At 41.8% G+C, this 16,677-nt stretch overlaps 1 protein-coding gene across 1 annotated transcript in view; it reads left to right on the forward strand.

Annotated features, from left to right (window-relative positions):
• SH3BGR (SH3 domain binding glutamate rich protein) overlaps positions 1–16,677 on the forward strand; it is a 66,117-nt gene that overhangs the window by 48,214 nt on the left and 1,226 nt on the right. The window contains 3 exon segments of the mRNA XM_024239393.3: positions 2,635–2,727; positions 11,837–11,866; positions 14,084–14,216. Coding sequence (XP_024095161.1) covers positions 2,635–2,727; positions 11,837–11,866; positions 14,084–14,182 — 222 coding nt within the window. The 3' untranslated portion in view covers positions 14,183–14,216.

Genomic DNA, 16,677 nt, shown 5'->3' on the forward strand with positions numbered 1-16,677 from the left:
GTTTATATATAATATAGACATAATTTGCCATCTATCTGGAAGAAAACAAATGTAGACATTGACTTTACATCATACGCTAAGTTAAATTCCAGATAGATTAAAGCTCTAGATATTAATAACAATATAAAGTAATAGAAGTATATTTTAGAGAATAAAAGTTAGATAAATTTGCCCATAAAAAGACTAAAAACTAAAAAAAATACAACAAAATCTGTAAAAACTATAGACTGGAGGAAAACATTTGTAACATGACAAAGGGCTAAAATTTTTAATATAGAAAGATACTGTAAAAATTGATAGTAAAGGACAAACAACTCAAGTAAAAATGAGCAATGCATTCACTGCAATGTCTACAAAAAAGAAAAAAATCAAATAAAATGGGCAAAACATATAAAGACAATTATTTGAAAAGGAAATAGAAATAGCTAAAAATTTATAAAAAATATGCCCTTATTTCCAATAATGATAAATGTATAAGTGAAACCAAAAATGAAATTCTATTTTCTTCTCAACGTATTGGTAAACATTAGAAATAACAATCATCTTCACTGGTTATGAGGATAAAGGAGAAGGAGACATTCATATATCGCTGTGGGGATATGAATTGCTGCCACCTTTTTGAAAACTAATAAGAATAGCCTCACCATTTTATTCAGTTTAGTACAGTGTTATTTGTGGTGGAAGAAACATATAAACATCTGGAACACCCATTGACTGGGAAATGTTTGGATAAATTATCATATATTTAATATGAAGCAGATGTTAAAAAGAATGATTCAATAGGATCAATCATATGAATTGACCTGGACAAATGTCCATGGTACATTGAGCTAAAAATGAAGTTGTGCATACTGTGTTCCCATTTCTGTTTCAAAACCACAAAAATAAAAGAAAAATGACAATCAATTCCCCCCTAAAATAGCTTTTATGTATTAGGACGCAGAGGTACCCTATCACATTTTTAATACTGATTATCACAGGAGGGTGGGATTGGAGGGTGTGTGTGTGTGGCTTAATTTGCTCCCATGAGCTTGCAGTGCCTCTGTAATAAAAATAACCTGATATTTTAAAAGGCTAGGACCCATTTTGTAAGTTAAAAGAGCATCAGGGAGGAGGTGTATGTAGACCTAGTCCTTCCCCTAACTCACAATGTGACATTTTCTGCCTTTATTTTCCTGTCTCTGAAGTGTGGGTGGTAATGACTGCCCTACCTACTTAGTGAAGATAAGATTAAGGATGAAGACAAATATAGTTTGAATAGTTAAGACATTGAAATGCAAGCTATTGTCCTTAAGAAAATTCTCAAACACTCTCACTTTACATAATGCAGGTGACAAAATCACCCAAGGAAGCATCGTCCCTTCCCAATGGCGATGTAGTGGGAGAGGCACCGAGCACCACAGAGGTAAACACTGGTGTCTCGAGCCATCGTCCCCACGCCAGTTTCCTCAGAATGTCTACTTGGTCCTAATCTCTCTCTCTCTCTATCCATCCACCCGTCCATCTATCATCTATCTATTGTCTATTCGTCTGTCTAATCAATCATCTATCATCTGTATCTATCCATCTGTATTAGTCTGTTTTCATACTGCAATAAAGAACTGCCCAAGACTGGGTAATTTATAAAGGAAAGAGGTTTAATTGACTCACAGTTCAGCATGGCTGGGGAAGCCTCAGGAAACTTACAGTCATGGTGGAAGGTGAAGGGGAAGCAAGGCACCTTCTTCACAAGGCAGCAGGAAGGAGAAGTGCTGAACGAAGAGGGAAGAACCCCTTATAAAACCATCAGACCTCGTGAGAACTCACTCACTATCACGAGGACAGCATGGAGGAAACTGCCCCATGGTTCAGTTACCTCCATCTGGTCTCTCTCTTGACATGTGGGGATTATTGACATTATGGGGATTATAATTGAAGATGAGATTTGAGTGGGGACACAAAGCCTAACCATATTATCCATCCATCCACCTATCTATCATCCATCTATCTATCATCTATCTATCTATCTATCATCTATCTATCTATCTATCTATCTATCTATCTATCTGTCTATCTATGTCTGTCTGCCTGCCTGCCTACCTATCTGTTTGCCCATCCATCCATTCCTCCGTCCGTCTACCTGTCTCTGTACATTATCCATTCATCCATCCATCTATCCATCTATCCATCCATCCATCCATCCATCCATCCATCCATCCATCCATCCATGCATCCATCCATTTATCCATCTATGTATGTTTACCTCTACTTTATCTTTCTACCTTATCTATCTTCTTAATTTTTAATCTCTAAAATTATAAGCCTCCCTCCATACAAGCAATAGAAAACACTGTGTAAAGATAGAATTATTCGAATTTCTCCTCATCAGCCTGAAGTGGGTGAATTGAAACTCCTCACTTAGGCAGTTTGTTACCCTGCAATGCACATAGGTTGGATCTTTGGCTTATCCCAGTCGGCATTTTGGGGTTTGGAGATCCTATGCTCTAGTCGCTAAGTGACCTAATGAGTGGGCAGTCTATGTTTGCTTCATTTATATATTGTGTGTCTAAATAAGAAAGCCACAGCATGTATGGCCTGTTTTTTTTTTCTTTTTTTTGTTTTTGAGCTCATATCCTGGGTTTCCTTTATGACCAGGGATCAGAGAAGGCTGAAGAAGGTGGAGAAACTGAGGCACAAAAAGAGGGCAGTGAAGATGCAGGCAACCTCCCTGAAGCCCAGGAGAAGAATGTGAGTGTTCACTTTTTCACAGCAGTTTGACTGGATTCTCTGCTGTTCAATAGAGACTTTTACAGGGCTTGTACAACTTGACTCTGGGCACAAGCAGTCAGAAAGAGAGCAAGGAGCTGAGAGTTTAGCCAGGGAGGAAGCAAGTAATTTCTACTGATGTGTTAAGCACTGGAATCCCGGTGCAGAGAGGGCTAAAGGGAAGACAAAGGAGCTGGAACCCGGGCCAGGAGGGAGCCGGCTAGACAAAGCTTGGAGAATTTGTTGTGGTGTTGTTATGGCTAGGTTAGGTGCATGCTCTTTATAAACAAGGGACCTTTCTGCTTGATCATGATTAATGACAGACTCCTAGCTTACACCCACCCAGGAGCCCTGCCCAGTGGGGAAACAGAGCTAAGGGGGTGCAGTATATCTGGGGGAAGACAACAGGAACTTGAGGATAAAAAGGACTCCTTGGGGATGGAAATTAACACTCAGTTGATTTAAGTTCAATCAGGGAAATAGCAGATCCTGGTGAAGTCACATGATTAATTGTAAAGGGGTTCCCATGCAGGAGCAACAGGATAAGGAGTGGGCAATGTTGGCGGACACTGTGGTTCTGTGAGTGCCAAGCTGAGATAATGAGGGATGGGATGGGCCACTTCTTTAAGGAGTTCTGAAAACGTGCGGGGAAGCCAGGCACCAAGGAAGGAGCCTGGTGGGGCTGGGAATGGGGTGCAGGCATTGGTCTGGGCCTCCTTGGAGGGGAATGTCAGAGGGCTTCTCCACTGGGTCAGTTGTAACAAAGACTGTTTTTCAAACCCTGATGGTTTGCTAATTTATTTATTCCAGGAGAGGTGTGGGAGCTTTTATGAGAGCTGGAACCTCATTCACCAGATAGAATGTGGCTAGAAAGGGGCTGAGACCCACACCCACACTATGGAAAAAGGGGTGTGGGGCTGAGCATCGATTTGTCTTTACCTTAAAGAACTTAAATTGGGAGGGGCTAGGGAAGGAAATTCCCTGATATTTAGACTCATATTTGAAGTAGACTGCTATTTCAAAATGTTGATATTACAACTCTGAAGTTTTTGTTTTAAAGAAAGACAAAATCTTCAATCTCGACCTAGAAGTTAGATGGTGTTTCATGGCAGCCTATATAATTCAGAAACAATACTTTAAAAATTAAATATAGTGACCATTTCATTATCTTGTAATTAAAACATAATCTGTTTCACAATTTGAACTTTGCATGAGTTGCGTAATGCACCCTTACAGTCTTATTGATGAATACTTTGAAGTTGAGTTTGCTTCTTTTAAGACATAGAGACAAAGATGAAAAGCATTACACCCCGGCCCCTTTCTCCCATGAGACCAGAAGGGAGTTAGCATGTTTATAATCAGATCCTGCCTCCTATAGCCAGGGTGGGCTTTGCTTCAGCTTCTCAGCCACTGGGCTGGGTTAGTTCTGTGAAGTGATGAATCACCCAGCTTGGACATTCTCTTTGCTACTACATTTTAAAATTGTGAGCCTTTGACAAAGTCAATTATAATCTTGTGAATCCTGGTAGGAATTAAAAAACCATTTTTTGTTATTTTTGTGTGGGCTATGGTGAAGAAATGACCGTAAGTGAAAAATATTTTTATTTTATATGAATATATTACTAACATCATATTATCAAATTCACTTTTCAACTCTGTAATGCCATTTATCCTACAGAAAGACAGATTCTGACTTCTTCCTGTTTGAAAACCAACACATGCTCTTTGATTTACTTTAATTCAATTAAATTAGAAAAACCCTCTGTGATTGTCAGTAAACAGATGAAAAATGTTGTAAAAACATGATTAACCCTTATGAGTATATATGAAAATAGGCTGAACTTTAAAATTTAAGAAGGAGACAAACACCACTTAGATATTTAGAATGCTTGCATTTTGTGCTTCAAGAACCTGCTGGCTTGTTTTGACGGTCTTTGGTTTGTTGTTAAAAGCTGAGATGGGGCTGGGCACGTGGCTCACGCCTATAATCCCTGTACTTTGGAAGGCAGAGGTGGGCAGATCATTTGAGGTCAAGAGTTTGAGACCAGCCTGGCCAACATGGTAAAACCCTGTCTCTACTAAAAATACAAAAATTAGCTGGGTGTGATGACGCATGCCTGTAATCCCAGCTATTTGGGAAGCTGAGGTGGGAGGATTGCTTGAACCCGGGAGGCAGAGGTTGCAGTGAGCTGAGATCGTGCCACTGCACTCCAGTCTGGGCGATAGAGTAAGACCCTGTCTCAAAAAAAAAAAAAAAAAAAAAAAAAATGCTGAGCTGGGAGGACGTCGTGGGCTATTTGTAAAGGCATCTCTCCTCCCAGGGCACCCCAGGCATAGACAGGCTGATAGGGGATCGGAAAGACAAGGGAGAGCTCTGTGTGTTTTGAGCATTGATTTTGAAAGTATGAGACACATCCTAGTAGTTTCATGTAGGTATGACACCTCAGATAAATCCAAGGCTTTCAAACTCCTGGCTCTGTTGAAACCATCTTGAGGCTATTTCTTTTTGCTCCTCTTGGCTTGCTGTGGTTAAAACAGAGGCGCTCCCCTGGGCTTCCCTCCTTAACCAACACGCTGCGGTGGATATAAAGTTTAGAATATTCGTGGACTCCTGGGCAAGGAATGTCAGCTTCCTTTATTTCTTTAAAGTCCCTCTATCTGCTCCATGTGCCCACCTCATGGCTGGCAGGAGCTTCCAGCTGGATGGGGTGTTTTGAAGACCCTGTCCTCCTGAGGGTCTCACAGCCAACCTGGGGTCGTTAGTAGTGACTGGGCAGGGATTGGGTGCTGGTTATTTGTCTGTGTTATTAGTGGTGTTTCTGCTGTCTGTCCCTTGGCATGGGCCAGACCCTCTGTTCTGGCTGGACACAGACTGGCCTTTCGCAGTGGCTGACCTTCTGACCTCGGACGCTGCTGCCTGTACAGAGTGCCTTGTGTTACTTAAATGCCCCAGCGGTCCCTGGCTCTGTTTCTGTGTACGAGCAGGGCCTCAGCAGTACCCCTCCTGGAAAATCCTTCTTTCCTCCCCAGTCTGGCCACCTCCGTCTTGCCAATTCCAAGCTCTTTTTTTTTTTTTTTTCCTCAGGGACCGCTTAGCTTTATCACCCCATTAGCCTAGGGTTTTGAAAACCAAGGCCTATAGTTTCTTCCTTAGGGGTGGAAAGCCAGAACAAATAGGTCGCCTGTGGGAAGAGAAAATAACTCCTACTCTGACCCCTCTACCCCCTCAGCTTTGTGTAGCAGAAAGAACCAGTCACAATTCATATCCTGGCGTTCAGCCACGCTTATTATGAGAAGGAATAAAAACAGTTTTAAACATTTTATTCTGAAATAACTATAGACTCACAGGAAGTTTCAAAAATAAGAGTCTCGTGTGCCCTTCACCCAACTTCCCCAAATGGTGACATCTCATCTAGCCTTAATGAAACCAGAAATGCAATGCATTGGTGCATTTCTGTTAACTAGATGACAAACCATATCAAGTTTTTACCTCTTTTTAAAAAACCTGCCTTCATTTGTGTGTTAAAAACAATTGTAATGTGTGCAGTAAAAACACAAAACAAGCAAAAAACCTCTCTCCAGCACCTGGCAGTGTTCAGTTGAGTGATAAACCAGGTAAGTGCCTAAGTCAGGGACAGGCTCATCTGATCTCTGCTATTAAACATGCACACTCAACACACACTTGTAGGCACTCATACAATTCCATTTAATGGAGAGGAATATTTACCTAATGTTTGACATTGATTAAAAAAATCAACAGAAATGGAAACAAAAACTATTATCTTCTTTAATGATATGGACTTCCCCTGACCACCGCCTCAACTTCCAGGGTTCTTAAACACAAGATGCCAAGATGTAAATTCTGTCCTTGATAAAGGATTGAGGCAGGAGGACTTGGGAGGTCAGAAGGGTGAACACCGAGAAGACCATGACTTCATGCCTAGGAAGATCTTACCTGTAACTTTAGAAAATAGGGGACCTCATGGGGCCTGGCCTGATAACCCAGGGGAGGATGAGGGGCTAAGGAACCAGCGCCTCAGGAGTAAAGGAGGAAAACAGAAAGTCAGCTCAGCTTCTGGGCATTCTCTAAGAAATGAATTGCAGACTGGGACATCATGAGAGCTTTAGAAAATGCTGGAAACATTGCACCTTGTGCAGGTTTGGTTTGTTTTTTTTGATCAAGGTACAATTATTTAAAATTGTATGCTTTGTGAGCCCAGTCATCCTATCTGAAAGTCATGAGGCCCTTGCTTGACAGATAACATGATTATGGTCTGTAACCACCCCTCTCTGGCTGCCTCCAATAGCAGTCCTGAGAAAAGTTCAAGGGGCAAACATTGATGTAGGTTTGTGGGAGGAGTCACGGGTCTCAGGCTGGGTCCCTGGAGTGCCTGCAGCTCGAGAGGACTCTGCCTCTGTCCTCTCATCTCTAGCTGCTCTGAGGCTGGCCGCCCTTGCAGGTCACGCTGGGCTAGCCCTTCACTATCTCCCACGCCTACCACCTGTTCCCAGTGAACGCTGCCTGGCACTCACCACCACGGACACCTGTCCTTAGTTCTGGCCATGCGCCACCTCTGCAGTCTGCTTTCCTGGCCAAGTTTCCAACAAAAATAGCTGCTGTAGAAGGTTCTAAGACTTCCCACTTCTGAGGTTTCTCTCTTCTGGCTTTCTCTGAAAAACAAGGTGAAATTACTTTAAGGTGTATCCTTCCTCAAATGATGATTATGTGAGATCTTGGCTTAATTGACCGGATGATTATAATTATCTTAAAAAAATGCTTTTGTGCCTATAATTACTTGCCAGCCATGAAAGTCAATTCAAGCATTTTACGTAGATGACTTCTAAGGATCTGCCTAATTCCAGTATTTTATAATTCTATGAACCAAGGTTGGAAGCTTAATTATTATTATTTTTGTTTATTTATTTTTAGAGACAGAGTCTCATTCTGTCACCCAGGCTGGAGTGCAGTGGCATAATCATAGTGGGCTTGAGTGATTTTTCCATGTCAGCCTCCCGAGTAGCTGGGACTATAGGCACAGGCCACTACACCCAGCTAATTTTTACATTTTTTGTAGAGATGGGGTCTTGCTCTGTTGACCAGGCTGGTCTCAAACTCCCGGCCTCAAGTGATCCTCCCTCCTCAGCCTCCTAAAGTGTTGGGTTTACAGGCATGTGCCACCACGCCCAGCCATTATTTTTAAAACGAATATATCCCACCTCATTCTATGGGGGATTTGAAGCAGAGCTGGAGTAGCATTACATAAATGCAGTCATTCAACATTTTATGGGCAGATTGAGTGCTGCCACTTGCCAGGCAGGATTCCAGGGACTGTGGGGGGAGCAATGAAAATGACAGAGTCACTGCCCCCACAGAGCTTATGTTCTGGGGGAGCTTGTGATGATAATATCCAAAGTTCTGCCAAGCTTACTTATCCTTTTGAGGCTAAGTATTTTTATTCATTCTCTGAGCAATCACTTTCCCTGAGCAATCACTTTCCCTGCTTAACATATCTTTTAAGAAATTAAGGTCAATTCAGATATTGATAAAGAGTGCTAGGGGCCAGATCCGGTGTCTCACACCTGTATTCCCAGCACTTTGGGAGGCCGAAGCTGGTGAATCACCTGAAGGTCAGGAGTTTGAAACCAGCGTGGCCAACATGGTGAAACCCCGTGTCTACTAAAAATACAAAAAATTAGCCGGGTGTGGTAGCGGGTGCCTGTAATCCCAGCTCCTTGGGAGGCTGAGGCCGTAGAATAGCTTGAACCCAGGAGGCGGAGGTTGCAGTGAGCCGAGATCGCGCCATTGCACTCCAGTCTGGGCCATGAGAGCAAAACTTCCTCTCAAAAAAAAAAGAGTGCTAGGTTCCTCCATAGTTGTTGCTAGCTAACTATAAAAGTTGAGACTTACATTCCCATAAGACTTCCTACTGCCCCCCAGGCTAGCTCTACAGTTGACCTTATTTTTAATAGTGTGTGTCTGGTTAATTCATTTGTTTCAGCTGAATATAATTAATAAAAATAATTGGATTCAGAAGAATGTAAAACTACATAATTAATAATTCTATGGTACATGTAATGAATTTTATTCTGATCCTATGTGAAGAAGAAAATCAAAGTTCTTTGAGATCCAAAGAGTTACTAACAGATTTCATGTATTCTTCTATCCAATCACTAACACATATTTATCGAGCTTGCCTGTTGGTTCCAGAAAGTGGCCTGGAGGGGCCAGGCAGTTCCCAGAGATCCAAAAATGACTAAGACACAGGTTATGCCCCCAAACACACAGACTAGTGAGGGAGACAGATAAGTAAATGATGATTATGGGAGCAAGTGAGAAGGTCCTTGACTCAACCTTGTGGGTTAGGAAAGTCTCCTTGGAAATGTTTTGAGCATATCCTGGAAGGTGTGGCCAATGTGAGAAAATTGCATGTGACTCAGGATGGCTGAAGTAGAGTGGTGAGGGATGAGGCCAGAGGGGTACGCAGAGCCAGACGGCCTTTTCACTGTTCTAAGGAGGTGTATTAGTCTGTTCTCACACTGCTAATAAAGAAATACCCGAGACTGGGTAATTTATAAAGGAAAGAGGTTTAATGGACTCACAGTTCCACATGGCGGGGGAGGCCTCACAATCATGGCAAAAGGCGAAGGAGGAGCAAAGCCATGTCTTACATGGTGGCAAACAGGAGGGCTTGTGCAGGGGAACTCCCATTTACAAAACCATGAGATCTTGTGAGACTTACTAGCACAAGAACAGTATGGGGGAAACCGCCCCCATGATTCAGTTACCTCCACCTGGCCCCACCCTTGACACGTGGGGATTATTGCAAGTCAAGATGAGATTTGGGTGGGGACACAGCCAAACCATATCAGGAGGATAGAGTATCTTGAGGAGATGGAAGTTTCTAAAGATGAGGGTAGCACAGTAAGGTTGGGTGCTTTTTGGAACGATCTTTCTGGCTGCAGTCTGGAGCACAGACTGGAGATGAGAAAGAAAAGAGGAGGTGATAATCACTCTTTAGGAGCTTCCTTCAGCAACCCAGTGAGCAAAGATGGCGGTCATGGCAGAGGAGGGGCGAGACATGGGCAGGATTAGACAGGATTAAAGAGGCGTGATCAACACGTCACTGTGAAAGCAACCCCTGGATTTTGCAACAAGTGCCAGACTCTTCTCCTGCACATTATTTGAGCACCAAAACTTGGGGTGTCACCAGTGGCATTTAACGTAAAAGTTAGTTTGAAGATTCCCAGTGCTGAAAAAGTCCTCTTGGCCTGATTCAGATCTGGCTGGCACTGTCAGGCTTTCAAGTTCAGTGCCCATCTCAGAAATACGAAGGTATTGTTCTGGAAATGGCTAAAAACATGAGGTTGGGCCAGGAGATGTGGGAGTGTGTTAGGTCCTGTATAACTTGCCTTCTGTGATATTTATTTATTTATTTATTTTAGATGGAGTTTTGCTCTTGTTGCTCAGGCTGGAGTGCAATGGCGCAATCTTGACTCACCGCAACCTCCACCTCCTGGGTTCAAGTGATTCTCCTGCCTCAGCCTCCCGAGTAGCTGGGATTACAGGCATGTGCCACCATGCTCAGCTAATTTTATATTTTTAATAGAGACGGGGTTTCTCCATGTTGGTCAGGCTGGTCTCAAACTCCTGACCTCAGGTGATCCGCCCACCTTGGCCTCCCGAAGTGCTGGGATTACAGGCATGAGCCACTGCGCCCGGCCTACCTTCTGTGATTTTTAAAATTTTATTTTATAGACAGGGTCTTATTTTGTCACCCAGGCTGGAGTGCAGTGGCCTGATCATAGCTCACAGCAGCCTCAAACTCCTGGGCTCAAGTGATCCTCCCACCTCTGCTTCTGGATGCCTGGCTAATTTTTAACATGTTTTATAGAGATGGGGGGGGGTCTTGCTATGTTGCCCAGTCTGGTCTTGAACTCCTGGCCTCAAGTGATGCTTCCATCTCGGCCTTCCAAAGAGCTGGGATTACAGGCATGAGCTGTTGTACTCTGCCACCTTCTGTGATTTTGATTTTTCCGTTATTAATCTTGAGAGGCTGCCTGGTAGTGTAAGAAGGACACTTAATTAAGAATCAGTAGACTTGCAGTGAGTCCTGATTGTGTTGACTCCTTGTCCTGTGACCTTTCACTTTGGCAAATGACTTCCCTCTGTGGCCTCAGCGTCCTCATCTGTATAAACATGGTGCTGGGTAGAGAATGTATATGACTGCAAGATCACTTTCAGTGCCTCCTGTCGATGATTCCCTGAGCTCACTGCCTGAGTTGTAAGGCATTAGGAATTTTTAGGGACTGCTCTTAAGAACCACATCTCTCTTTAATTAAAGCAATTGTGGCACTCTGGCTCCAGGGAGGTTTATCGGACCATTCTGGGAAGGGATGGAAAAGCTTTTGTTTTCTTCTTAGAGGCAGTTTTAGGAGCTGTAACCTGGTTATTTTGCTTTGATCTGGGGGAAATAGAAATTCCAGTGGGCTGGTGGCTTGCACAGTAGAGACCTAGTTGAGCCTTGGGTGACCCCACCCACTCTTACCTTGCAAGTTTCTTTCTTTACCCAGAAATCAGTATTTAAAATACTATGTGATTCAGAAATGTTATCATTTTGTTCTCATAGAGGAAAAGTTTTTGACCTACTTTTATTAATTTGTTCAAACCTGAAGTAAAGACATAGTTATAAGGGCATAAAGTCAGAAAAGACATTTTTGTTCAAATTTTTACATTGCTTGCATATGGTCTGAATTTTGCTGGATAGCACTATCAATCTTTGGTATGCTTTAGAAATAGAATTGAATGTATTACTAAGCAGTATTAATAATTAATTACGTTTTCTCAGGAGTTCAAGTGATGGGAAACGGTCTTTAATCTCACAATTATTTTAAGAGCTTGAAATATAATGTATGAAAGAAGTAGGGATCACCCAGCTATCATATCTTTGCTATTTACTTACTTTATGGATAAACTAATGTGTTGTTCATTTTGATTAGCTTGTATTTTATTATAGTTTGCTTGATTTTCAGATTTGACTTTAAACTTACTTGAATTATGTTTTTTTCTTTAATTTTGATTTATGGATGTAAGGAAGAAGAAGGAGAGACAGCCACAGAAGAGGTACGGTCGACCATCTTCAACATGCTTAATCTGCTTAATAAAAACATCTTTCAGGTGGGAGGATTGCAGCTTGAGGCACGTTCTTAATAAAAGAGAGCGATGCAACCCACACACCCAGAAAATCCTCCTTTAACCTGCTGAGAAGGAAAGTAAGTTGGAGATAAGTTTGTCCGAGGGAGGTGGAGAGAGAAACAGGGCTTGGCTATGGACCCTGTTCGGAGCCCCCTTGGGTGAAGGTGTCTTCCGTGGTTTCTCACTGACATCAGGCCAGGCCGGGCCAGGGCACTGGCTGGAGATGCCTGCTGCTCGTCCTTTTTCACCCTGTTGAAAGCACTGGGTTTAGGAATCCTGCATGGTGGTTAGTGGTGTTTTCATTGAGGGAGGGATTCCTACCTATGTTTATGTTTTTGAACATCTTTGAATTAATCACTTTATTTTCTTGTTGTTGTTGTTGTTTTTTTTGTTTTTGTTTTTGTTTTTTTTTTGAGACAGGGTCTCACTCTGTTGCCCAGGCTGGCATACAGTGGTGTGATCTCAGCTCACTGCAACCTCTGCTTCCTGGGTTCAAGCGATTCTCCTGCCTCAGCCTTCTGAGTAGCTGGAATTACAGGCACGTGTCACCACACCTGGCTAATTTTTGTATTTTTAGTAGAGATGGGATTTCACCATGTTGGCCAGGCTGGTCTTGAACTCCTGACCCCAAGTGATCCACCCGCCTTGGCCTCCCAAAGTACTGGGATTACAGGTGTGAGCCACTGCACTGGGCCTGGATTAATCACTTTAAAATGCTAGAGAACTAATTTAAAATTGTGAACACAAGGGTAGGGAGAATAATTTACTAAGTTACGTGTATTGTCTGGATGTTTCAGCACAAGGTCATCAACATTAAAAAGGGTCCCAAATGTCAAAAGAAATCCCCCCAAAGAAACTTTTGTTAACTTTTGAAATGACAAAATTCATGATCTTTATAGAAAATTTAAAAAATGCAGATAGAAGAGGAAAATGAACATAGCTTTTAACCCTCGTTACCCAGAGATAACCACAGTAGCTACACACACATACACACACACACCATCAATTTTTGATGAATACTCTTGTAGTCTCCTTTTTTTTCATGGAATGTATCTATATTTGGGGAGGTAGTAAGTATAGATCTGCTTCATTATTTTAAATGTTAATATATCAAACCAACCCCTCTTCTTAGACCTATAGATTATTTCTAGTATATTCTACACCATGATTTCTCGATATTTATATCTTTCCAATAATTATTTCTTTTGTTTCTCTCTTGCTAGGCCAGCTTCAAAATAGAATTTTAAAAATAAGATAAAAACATACTGTTAATTTGGAAGAAATTCCAGATTATATATATAGGTTGCTGATAACTTTTGCTTGAAGAAATTAGCTTGTTACGAGAAAATATAACCAACTTGTGCATTTAACAGCTCATCCTGACAAAATTCGATTTGCTGATTCTTTTTGTATTTGATTCTTCTAACTATATATATATATACTTTCTGAATTTGTAAAGGTTATTTGCTGAGAATGGTTTGTTAATATGAGTGGAGACTGTACGCTTAGGTGGGATTATAAAACCTGTTAGAATTAACATATCATGCTAAAGCACCATTCTAAATTGAGGAGTCTGTATTTAAAAGGATGATTTTTTTTTATGTGTGTGTATGTATGTGTGGTATGTGTGGTGTGTTGTATGTGTGGTGTATGTGTATTTGTGTGTGGTGTATATGGTGTGTGGTGTGTTTGGTATGTGTGTGTGTGATGTGTGTGGTATGGTGTATATGTTATGGTGTGGAGGGTACGTGTGTTTATGTGTGGTGTGTATGTGTGTATTGTGTGTGTATTTGTGTGTGGTATATGTGATGTGTGTGGGGTGTGTGGTCTGGTGTGTGTGTGCTACGTGGTGTTTGGTATTTGTTTGTGGTGTGTGTGCGTGGATGTGTGTCTGGGTGGTGCGTGTGGGAGTGTGTGTGCTGTGTGTCGTGTGTGTTTCCGTGGTGTGTGTGTGTTTGGGCGGTATGTGTTTGTGTGGCATGTGTGGTGTGTGTATTTGTGTGTTGTGTGTGTTTGGTGTGTTTGTGTGTTGTGTGGTGGGGTGTGGGAGGCTTTGACCTCTAGTCCAGCATTTTACAGTCTTTTTCTCACTGTATCCTTGGCCCTTATGCTTCTTAATACTAATGTAAGTTTTGTTAAAATAAGACGGAGGAAATAGCCACAGAGGGTGCGGAAGGGGAAGCCAAGGACGAGGAGGAAGCTGCAGAAGGAGAAGGGGAGCCTGGAGAAGACGAAGATTCCTAGGCCTTTTCACGCTTCATTTCTTCCACTTCTCCAGGTAGCTACAGGATTCTGGGGTGGAAAAGCTGCTAGTTACCATACTGTATGCTATCCGCGGCACGTTTTGCTTAGTAACAGGAGAAAGGGAATTCCAATTCAGGGCTGTCTGTCTCCTTCCAAAGCCCTGGTCTGCACACCTTTCTGGCGGGGTCCAGCTCCTTTCTAGAGCCGCGGGGCTGCTGACCTTTCGTGGATCTGTTTCTTGCACACTAGGGCACAGAAGGATATGGTTGATGGGATTTCTAGGAAAAAGTGCACCTTTGATGCAGGGAAGAGTTTTGTTTTGCATTTACTTCCTCCTCTTCCTCTATATAAACTTTGAGAGAAGATACAGCAAGTGTCCTTTTATCAGCATTCTATAACCTCAACCCCTCCACCAACCACATGTACAACTTTAGGGGGGTGACTACTGATGTTCAGAATGATGGCAATAAATTATAACCTTAAAAAATCACAAAGCTGGCGTTGAGTCATGAAAGAAAATTATTGCTGCCACGGGTTTAGTTGTAAGTGCTTGATACTCCATTTCCGTTTCTATTAACCAGAATGCTCCTCTAGAAACACCGGGGAACATGGTGAAGTCCCTTTAGGTATCTTTGACAAGTAAGCTCTTGCCGCCTTCTGGTTTTAAACTTCCCTCGATGATGGAAAATAATTATGTAATTCTTACTAGTTTGATAAGTGCCACATATTAGTGAGCATTTATTAAGTGTTAATAAGACAATAGAATCTGATAATGGATCTTGAGGACATGGGCGAATGCTTCAATATTGTGAGCCATACAGATAGGACAGCATGCGTGAAAACCCCTAAAGACATGAAGTGCGTTAGCCGGGCGGGGTGGCTCGTGCCTGTGGTCCCAGCTACTCGGGAGGCTGAAGCATGAAAATCACTGGAACCCGGGAGGCGGAGGTTGCAGTGAGCCAAGATTACCAGCCTGGGTGGCAGAGCAAGATTCTGTCTCCAAAACAAAAACAAAAAACAAAACAAAACAGAACAAAAGACATTAAGTGCTATAAAAATATCTGGGTTTTCCTGCTATTTGGCAAATACCTAGGTACATGTTGTATTATTATTAATATGACTGGCTTTGCAGCTGAATTGGAGGCGGTAGTTTATTCTCTGGGGTAGCATTGCTCATGGTTTTGCTCTTGAGCTCTAAGGGTTTTTAAAAAAATTTTAAAAAATTTTAGTCTTTTTATCTCCCATATTATGCCTCCACTGAAAATTAAGACGGCTTTTTGAGCTGTTACTCTCAGGAGATAATGATAGAATATGCACTCATTATTCTCTAAATGAGAGACACTTATCAAACCAGCAAGAATTACATAATTATTTTCCATCGTCAATAGAAGTTTAAAATTACAATGCAGCAAAAGCTTACTTTTCAAAGATACCTAAAGTGACTTCACCATGTCCCCCAGGCAGGTCTCCAGTTAAAGTCTATGATAAGAATTGGTGCCTGTACAGAGAAGGGTGGATAGAAGGGTTTATTTGGAGAAGGAAGAAGAAATCTTTGGTGCTCTTTTTTGGCTGACAAATAGCAATGCTCTTTGCACCAAAGGCCAATTTGAATAGTAGGGACGTCCCTTCTTAATAGACTTATTTAAAAAAAAGCTGATATAAAAAGCACTTCATCTATTTTTAGAGCATCTTGGAGCTAGTGAGAGTGGCCATCACACTTTGTTATTGGACCATAAAGGTTTTGTCGTTCATTTGCTTGAATGAGAAAGTGAGTCTAGCCCACGATTTGATGTCTCTCCAGGGTGTTTCTTTCATGCTCTGGACCCACAGACTTCTACTTTAAAGCCCTCTGCTTGCCACTTGGTTACAATTCCATTTCTAAGGAGTGGGTTGGGACTCATTTTTGAAAAAAAGAAAACTGACAAGCTTAAGATATTCTACCTGAAGAATGGTAGAAAATGAAAATATGATTATATTTATCCTCATACCAGAAACAAAACAAAGCAAAACCCACAGTAACAGACTCGTTGGTCCTGTTTAAATCCATGTCTGTTCACTCAGCTTGGAAAGTTCTTTAAAAATTGTGCAGTTTTAATGTGATAATTATAAAGAAATATTGGATGTGAAATGGCACAGCCGAGAGAGAATCTTTAATGTAGACAGATGGCTTCTTTATAGGCCATTTCCAAAAAAGAAAGAAGAAAAGGCAAGTTACAGTTGTGGCTAGCACATTCTGCCTGTTTCTCTGATGGGTTCTAGTTTGGAATCCAGTCCCTAATAGTCTGTTGTGAGGTCAAAATGCCTGACAGTGAAGGAGTAAACCAGGCAGCACCCTAAATCCCAGCCACTGACTCCCGAAGAGAGTCAATAACCTTTAAAATGCGTCATGATGATGCAGTCAGGTATTCTGCAAACTATTTGGCTTCCAAAAACAAACCCATCTCATAACTCATAGATTATCCACACATTTTATTTGAAAAGACGATTTTAGACAG

Source organism: Pongo abelii, chromosome 22, assembly GCF_028885655.2.
Source record: "Pongo abelii isolate AG06213 chromosome 22, NHGRI_mPonAbe1-v2.0_pri, whole genome shotgun sequence".
NCBI lineage: Eukaryota > Metazoa > Chordata > Mammalia > Primates > Hominidae > Pongo > Pongo abelii.